This window comes from Malus domestica, chromosome 17 (genome assembly GCF_042453785.1).
Source record: "Malus domestica chromosome 17, GDT2T_hap1".
NCBI lineage: Eukaryota > Viridiplantae > Streptophyta > Magnoliopsida > Rosales > Rosaceae > Malus > Malus domestica.
The window spans coordinates 14,281,378-14,290,566 of record NC_091677.1 but is presented as its reverse complement, the minus strand read 5'-3'; the positions used below and the strand labels follow the sequence as shown (position 1 = coordinate 14,290,566).

At 37.9% G+C, this 9,189-nt stretch overlaps 2 protein-coding genes across 2 annotated transcripts; both read left to right on the top strand.

Annotated features, from left to right (window-relative positions):
• The first annotated feature begins 5,053 nt into the window (after positions 1–5,053).
• Positions 5,054–6,199, top strand: LOC139193379 (uncharacterized). The gene is made up of 2 exons (XM_070816378.1): positions 5,054–5,533; positions 5,594–6,199. Exons 1-2 carry the CDS (start codon positions 5,054–5,056, stop codon positions 6,197–6,199), a joined length of 1,086 nt encoding a protein of 361 aa, XP_070672479.1.
• Positions 6,200–6,355: 156 nt separating this feature from the next.
• Positions 6,356–7,033, top strand: LOC139193378 (uncharacterized). The gene has a single exon (XM_070816377.1). The coding sequence runs from the start codon at positions 6,356–6,358 to the stop codon at positions 7,031–7,033; it is 678 nt and encodes a 225-aa protein (XP_070672478.1).
• The last annotated feature ends 2,156 nt before the right edge of the window (positions 7,034–9,189 follow it).

The window sequence follows — 9,189 nt, the reverse complement described above, 5'->3', positions numbered from 1 at the left end:
AGTTATTGAATTGGATAGGAAAGCGCATACAACAATTCAAGCATTCTTCAAAAGTTCTTTACGTGAACAGCACAATAAAGATACAATCAAAGATCATTAAGCATTATGAAAACTATAAGTATTGACGAGGCATTCGTTACTATGATAAGCATGAAACTCCTGCCAAGAATTTATTTAACACGATCGTTTATAAGCGACCTCCACTACTTGTGAATATAAGTTTGTAACTATTAGGTGAAAGTCCCTTATACTCTAGCATCATATTCATGCATGCAAACTAAGTGTGCACTATTAATAAGCATACATGAATAAGTTATCAATCAAGCAGTTAAACAAATTGAATTCACAACTTATGAAATCATAACTAAAGGTAATCAAATCATATTGCAAGCATGAACATGGTTTCGAATTCCCCCTAGCTAAGGGGGGTTTAGTTCCTCATACTTACAAAGCAAAGATAAACAAATTTAGACATTGAAAACAAAAGAAAGAAAACACCTAAAAACGCTCCAACAATCCAACTTGAATGGCAAGCACGTCCAAGGGTCCTCCTTCTTCTCTTTGTTGCGGCACAAGGTGCGGTTTGATGGATGAGTTATAAATTATGGTGATGGATGGATATAGGTGAGTTATGGTGGCTAGGGAGAGGACCACCATCTAATTAAGGTGGTAGTGATGAGTGTTGTGGTAATGAGTGGATGTAATGGGTGTGGTGGATGGATGTTTGGTAATGAGTGGATGTAATGGGTATGGTGGATGAATGTTTGGTAATGAGTGGATGTAATGGGTGTAGTGGATGAGTGTTTGGTAATGAGTGGATGTAATGGGTGTAGTGGATGAGTGTTTGGTAATGAGTGGATGTAATGGGTGTAGTGGATGGATGTTTGGTAATGAGTGGATGTAATGGGTGTAGTGGGTGAGTGTTTGGTAATGAGTGGATGTAATGGGTGTGGTGGATGGATGTTTGGTAATGAATGGATGTAATGGGTGTGGTGGATGAATGTTTGGTAATGAGTGGATGTAATGGGTGTAGTGGGTGAGTGTTTGGTAATGAGTGGATGTAATGGGTGTAGTGGATGAGTGTTTGGTAATGAGTGGATGTTATGGGTGTAGTGGATGGATGTTTGGTAATGAGTGGATGTAATGGGTGTAGTAGATGAGTGTTTGTAGTTGTAGGTCAACACACTTGCACACACACATGCTGATTTCTAGCCTTCTAATCTTCAAAAACGTCAATCCTCATGTCTCCATGCTTGCACTATCCAATCTTGGCCCAAAAATGCTCCAAAGTGCTCCAAATAGCACTTTGTTGCCAACTTTGTTATTTGAACCTACAAACACACGAAAATAACTTAAAGTACTAAAATAACTAGAATTAAACTAAGTAAATGCCAAGAAACAAGCTCACTAAGTTGCATAAATATGCTCCTATCAGTGTGCCTAAAAATAAAGTTTTTAATAAAAACCTTTTGAAAACGTTATAACCCCTCGCAGTAAAACCCCGTATAATTTCCCAGAAAATAATATATAGAAATTATGCTCGAAAGTCGTGAAAACCAAGTATATGCCATGTCAAGTATCTCAGCAATGAAATAAGTAAGCCAGGTGAAATAAATCAATGTAAAATGATATGTCAGCCGAAGTCACCTAATGTGACATGTACAGTTGAACCAGCTCATTAACCAATTCCTGCACATGAGTCGGAACCACCTATTGTGGTCTATACGACAGGGCTGAGTGTAAATAAATACACTCAAGTGCTACGATCACGTGAAGGTTGTGAGATAAAATATGGGTGACCTATGAGTCGGTACCACCTATTGTGGTATGTACGACAAGGTTGTGCACCAAACTTGGATCCAAGGTCAGCGTGCGGTGCAGGAGGTGAACATCACGTGAAGGTATGTGCCCTAGCTACAAGCGGGAGCACTAATACCAGGGTGCAGGATAATGAGCTTTACATGTCTCTACATATAACCATAACCAATACAACTACTAACATCATACAGTACTCACCTGAAACTTACCTAGCCTCCGCAGCATCATACAATAGTATTCATATACATCCAATGCATATGATAAAATGAAATGCAAGCATGACATGGCATTTAAAAGAATACACTCGTTTAAAATAGTTTCTGAGAAATGTAAAGCATATATACGTATATATAGAAAAGCAAAAGCCCACTTACCTGGAGTCCGCGCTACAACTTCATAACACAAACATCAAGGCGTCACGAACGATCGGCTCCTAGAACAATTATCAAATCATGTCAGAATTCTTATCAATATAACATATAACTTACATATCCTATTCGGAAGATCCGTACATTGGATTCCCGATCCATAAGTTTCTAATATCCTTAAATATTACGCATTATATCGTTTCAAAGTTTGATAACGATCCAACGGTTGGATCGTCGATTGCTATAATAATCAAGCGGCGAACCTTAATGGAACTAGGTTCAAACGACGGAAATTCGTCAATCGGACCTCACAAATGAAATCAGGGTTTCACAAATAAAATCAGGGTTTTCAAATTTAACCTAGGAAGGTCAAGGGACGTCTCGGCGCACACGCCACCCTAACTCGCCGAAAAATTCAACTATTTCTAAAAGTTCTCAAACTACACATATATGAAGATCTCAGTGAGTAGTGATAGGAGCATATTTATGAGACTTAGTTAGCTTGTTTTCTTGTATTTATGTTGTTAGTTTCTAGTTATTTTAGTATTTTAAGCCATTTTCGTGTGTTTGTAGGTTTAAAGGGCTAAAGTGGCAAGAAAGTGCATTTTGGAGCAGTTTTGGGCTTCGAATGGATAACACATGTATGGAGCAAGGTGGATGGATGAATTTGAAGATCAAAAGAGGTTAGGAATGTGCTGAAGAGATAAAGGAAATAAATTCAACACAAGGAAGATAAAGAATCCAGTAAGAAAGAAAGAATGATTAACCAAGTTACCTTATTTGGTCCTAACCTTTCCTAATCCTATACCACCTAATTTCCAGCTGCAAGGAGGATCTCTAATTATTTTAGGACACTTAAAAAAATGATTCTAGAAGGCCTAATTCCATCCCTAAAATGAGCTGCACCTTTCCTCTTTTCCCTTTCCCCTTGCCGCATATCCCTTTCCCCTTTTTTTCTAGGATCTGCCACATATTTCTTTCCCCTTTTCCTAAAGCATTGCCGCACCTCACTTACCCTTTTCCTCTTGGAATTCTGATTTGTTGAGGATTTGGAGTCTTAAACTCTTCCCAAATTAATTCCCAGTCGTGCCCTTTCCTTCCCCTATAAATAAATGCCTTAGCCGTACCATTCAACCATCCATTCACTACCATTCATACTTTCAGCCATTCTTCCATACAATTCATCACTCAAACCTGCACCCATACCTTGTGCCACAGCAAAGAAGAAGAATGAGGACCCTTGGACGTGCTGCCATTCAAGCTTGGATTGCTGGAACGTTTTTAGATGTAATCCATCTTTTGTTTCCAATGTTTAGTTTAATTTATCTTTGTTTTGCGAACATGAGGAGCTAAACTCGTTTTAGCCAGGGAAAATTCAAAGCCATGAATATATTTGCAATAAGAATTGATTACTTGCAGTTGTGATTTCATGAATCGTGAATGCAATTTACTTGACTGTTTGATTCAGAACTTATTCGTGTTTGTTGATTAAGGGTGCACACTTAGTTTGCACGCAGGGATTTGATGCTAAAATATAAGGGAGTTTAACATAATCGTTACGAACTTATATTCATCAGTAGTGAAGATCATTGGTCACAATCGTGTTAAGTTAAATTCCTGCCAAGTGTATCATGATGTCATAGTTACGAATGCCTTGTCAATGCTTATGATTTTCACAGAGCTTAATGATCTTTGCTTGTGTCTCTATTATGCAGTTCATGTAGGGAACTTGGGAAGAATAATTTGGTTGCTGATGCATTGTCCATCCAATTCAATGACTTAAGGAAAATTTGAGGGTTAATTAGTGATGTCACGGTTAATCTGGGGCGTTGAGGTTCATGGTTTATTGGAAAAGCAACTAGAAATCGATTTGTGTGCAAGTGTGTCATGTATCGAGAAGAACCCTTTAGCTAGCCAATCACCCATACTTTTCCCCCAAATTCGTGCTAAACTTGTTTTAGTTTTTAATTTACTTGTCTTTACTTTAAAGTTGTCAAAAATCCAATCCTCTTTACTCTGTTGTGTCAAATTAGTTAGAATCTGTCCAATTTTTGTTTTTAAGTGTTTTGAGTCAAGTTAAAGTCAATTTTCATCCAAATCATCCTTTAGTGTCTAGTTTAAGTCTATTTGATTATTTTGTGCTGTTTTGAGTATTTTTTTTAGTTTGTTGTGAGTTCTTTGAGTCTAGTTAAGTGTTTTCAAACCTAGTTTTGTATTTTTGAGTCAGTTTTAAGTAGATTAGCAATCCCTCCTAATCTTCAGCCTAGACGATCCCTACTTACATCTTTACTACAATTGTCAATAAGATGGTTTAATTTGTGTGCTAGTTTATATCACATCAAATTTTTGGTGCTGTTGCCGGGGATTAGCAACTTTGCTAATCCCCCATTGTTTCTTTTTGTTTATTTTTGTGTCTTTTGTTTTTAGTTTCTGACTTCGTTTTGTTTTCTTGTTTTTAGGTAATGGTTTATGACTCGAAGTTCTCAACTAGTTTGTGAGCATATCTTTGACTTTGACGACAATTTTGAGCTGACTTTGAGAAGGAAGAAGAATCAGCAAGCATCTAATCCACCTAGCCCTAAACCCGAGTTTGAAGAATAAGAAGTAGAAGAGGAAGAAGAGCCCACGACTCAGGAATTAGAGGAAGCACAAGTCATGGCTGGAGACAATCAAACAATCAAGGAACCCTCAGCTTCGAGATTGGACAATGTCGTGCCCCTATGCATTCAATAACCCACGGCAACTCAAGGCAAGACTAAAGAGTTCAAGTTGAAGTCCAGTTTGTTGCATCACATTCCAAATTACCATGGGCTGTCAATGGAAGATCCAAACAAGCATTGAAGGAATTTGAAATGGTTTGTTCAAGCATGACCCCAGTCAACGTCGATGGAAGCATATTGCAGATGAAAGCTTTTTCATTCTCACTAATGGAGAAGGCTAAGGATTGGTTGTACGAATTGGCACCTGGAACCGTCACATCTTGGGAGAGCATGACAAGAGCATTCTTAGATAAGTTCTTTCCAACATCAAGAATCATTCTTTTGAGGAAGCGGATTATTGGCATTCAACAAAATCAAGGAGAATCATTTCCGATGTACTACAAACGTTTCAAGGCTTTTGTTGCATCATGTCCCCAACATCAAATGAAAGAAGAGCTTCTTATTCAATATTTCTACGAAAGACTTCTTCCCATTGAACGACAAATGCTAGACACCTCAGCAAGTGGTGCGTTGGTTGACAAAACACTGGTTGCTGCCAAGACTTTAATTGCCAACCGCGCCTTGAATGCACAACAATATGAAGGAGTTGGACAAAGGGAACCCCCACGGCAGCAACATGTCAATGAGGTAAGTCCAATATCTGAAATTAAATCTCAATTGGCTAATCTCATTCTTCTTGTGTCACAGGTTATTGACAAACCCAAAGTGCAAGAAAATACAATCTGTGGCGTGTGTTCCATGCAAGGACATCTTAATGACCAATGCCTTCAATTGATTGAGAATGGCGGATGGGAAACTACCCATGCAGTGGGCTATCAAGGCCAAAATCAGCCACGAAATGACCCGTACTCTAACACTTACAATCCAGGCTGGAAAGATCATCCAAATTTCAAGTGGAGGGAACCTCAACAACCTCAACAACAAGGAGGATTTCGACAGCCACCCTCTGGGATATATCAAAGGTCATACGAACCGCCACAACCTCCACCACAATCTGCCCAAACAAATTCAGGTTCATCTTTGGACAATGATAAAGTTCTTTCAATACTAACTTCTTTGACTCAGGCACTCCAAAATCAAGCCAAAGATATGGGGGAAGTGAAGAAACAAATTGGGAAGATGGTAGAGTTCATGGGGCAGTTTAGAGAAGAATGGAAACTACCTAGCTCCACCATCGTCAATCCAAAAGGAGGCTTTGAAACTGTTAAGGCAATCACATTGAGAAGTGGAAAAGAGGTAGGAACTGATCCACAACCATCCAAATCAAGTCAAAAAGAGGACGAGAAGCTGTAATTCGAGGAAGAAGAACAAGATAAAGTCACGGTAAGGATTAAACAACCCTTGCCGCAGCCCCCTAAACCTTCCAATTCGGCCAATTTAGGTAAGGTTGGTTCAAATTCAATTAATTCTAACCCTATTCCATCCAATGTACCTTTCCCTCACAAATTTATGCAAACACAGAAGGAAGAGAGTGACAAAGACATTCTTGAGATATTTAGGAAGGTACAAGTCAATATCCCGCTCTCAGATGCAATCAAACAAATCCCGAAGTACGCTAAGTTTTTTAAGAAGCTTTGTACAACAAGGAAACAGATTTGGGAGAAAGAGGCGGTACATGTAAGTGAGAATGTCTCTACAATGTTGCAAAGAAAGCTGCCACCTAAATACAAAGATCCAGGTAGTTTTACAATTCCTTTTGTTATTGGAAATACACGGTGTGAACATGCTATGCTAGATTTAGGTGCATCAATTAATGTCATTCCATATTCTGTTTATGCATCTATGAGTCTAGTAGATCTTAAAAATGATGGTGTTATTATTCAATTAGCCAATCGATCTAATGGATACCCGAAAGGAGTTTTGGAAGATGTTTTGGTGCAAGTAGACTACTTGATTTTTGCTGCAGATTTCTATATGCTTGACATGGAGGATTTAGCCCACTCTCCACCATCGCCAATCTTACTTGGACGACCTTTCATGAGAACAACCCAAACCAAGATTGATGTGGCCAAGGGAGCGTTAACAATGGCGTTTGGTGGCGATATGATTAACTTCAAAATTTCGGACTCTATTGAGAATCCTAATGATGTTCATTCTTGTTTTTCCATTGATGTAATTAAAGTGTAGGGCAGGAACGTTCAACACCAATTAAGAAGGATGAATTTTGAACCACCAACGAAGAATAAATTGGAGTAAAGCATAAGAGACACGCCCCAACCCTCATACCACCAAATCTGGCTGAGAGCACCCCTTGTACATCTATTGATAGTGCTGCCACTTCATTACAGCACATTGGTAAGCCACCTACACCAATTCCAATTCCCATTTCAAATAATATGTTGTTACCTTCTTTGGTGTAGGTACCTAATCGAATTCAAAGTGGTGGGAGAGTTCATATTGACTTAAGGAAGCAAAACACCACAATTAAGAAGGATCACTTTCCTTTTCCATTCAAAGATCCAAAGCATGAAGTGTTTCGAAGAGCATGTGGTGGAGGAGGTACCCCTCCATGCCGTGGGCTCCAATGAAGCTTCAAGAGAGGAATCGTCCGGCTGGAAGACGTTAAAGCCAGCGTTTCTTGGGAGGCAACCCATGCATTCAAATAAGGAAGACCTAGGAATTGCTCCCCAACCAGATTTGTGTTCCTAAACCCTTCTCTTTACTGCATTTATTTTGCCATGTTTGTCTTGATTAGTTTCGTTGATTGTTTGTTTGCTTTTGTGTGAGTCTATGTTTGAAACATTGCGGACAATGTTTGATTTAAGTGTTGGGGCGGTAAACAAAGTGTTTTTAATTGAATTTCATGGTTTTTTATCACCTATCCCCTCTAGAGTTGTTTCTCACTATTTTTAAGTGTTTTTAGTGTGTTTTGAACTATTTTAGTGTGTTTTGAAAGAAAAATATGAAAATTTGAAAAAAAAAAGTTAGAAAATGTTTTGAAAAACCCAAAAACAGTCATTTTTGTGTGTTTGTGCCTTAGGGTACCTTCCAACACAATGATGAAGATTTGGTTTTTAATTACATGACTGTTAAAGAAAGTTACAAACATGGGTGGAAAGTTTGATATGCTCTTTGGTTAATACTTGGTTATAGTTGACGTTTGCGAATTCACATGTAATCGCAAAGAAAAAAAATCAGTTTTTGTAACATGCTTAAAGGAAGGAACTCAAACTAACGCTACAACGCTGAGAGACTTGAGCCTAAACTTTGTTTGGAAAGTTATTAATCTGTGATGTTTTTGTTTTCTAAAGTCGTTGCATGATCTCATTGTTTCTTTGCTTGGTTGCTATTTGGAATACGTTTTCATCATTATAGTTCCAAATACTAGAACTCATGCCCGTTTCATTCAAAGCTTAAAATTAAGTGCATAACATATAAAAAGATGAAGTTGTTTAGTAGTTACCACCAGAGCCAAAAAGCCTTCATCCCATGCATTTGTTTTGTAGGTTTAAACTCTTTAAGCCTTATTTAGCCTATTTTATTTGTTAGCAACATTATCCCTACCTAGTTTAGAATAAGACTATCCATACCCTTGTTCTTGAAGTATAAGTGGAGCATGACTTCGAGGGAATTCATTTTGATCAACATTATGCAGAAAACAAGTGTGGGGGAAGGTTATTTCCAATAAATAAATAAAAAATATATATAAAAAAAAACAAAGAGAAAAAACTGGAAAAAGAAAAGGAAAAGAAAATGTATGTAGAAAAGAAAGGAAAAGAGTTGAAAATAAGTGAGAATGAGCTCATAAGTGTTGACTGTTGAAGAAAGGGTCCAAAAGTTGATAGGAGCATATTTATACGACTTAGTTAGCTTGTTTTCTTGCTTTTAATTAGCTAAACTATGATAATTATAGTGTTTAAAGTTATTTTCGTGCAATTTCAGGTTTTAGTGTCAAAGTATGCAAAAAGAAGCAATTTGGAACATTCTAGAGCATTTTTGGGCCAAGATTGGATTGTGCAAGCATGAAGGCATGAGGATGGACGAATTTGAAGACAAAAGAGGCTATGAACATGCTAAAAATCTGGTGAAACAAATACAAGTTGCAAGAAGGGATAAATTTCTAGAAGGATTGACCAAAACTTCACTCAAAACCAAGAAATTCTTCAATGCCGTGGGCATTGATTCACTTTCACCAGAAATGTGAGTGGATGATGCAATGCTTAAATCACCATGACATGTGAGTGGATGATGCAATGCTTAACTCACCATGACATGTGAATGGATGACTCAATACCTAACCCACCAACAATTCCCACTCTTTGCCTTGCTCACCTACTCAATTC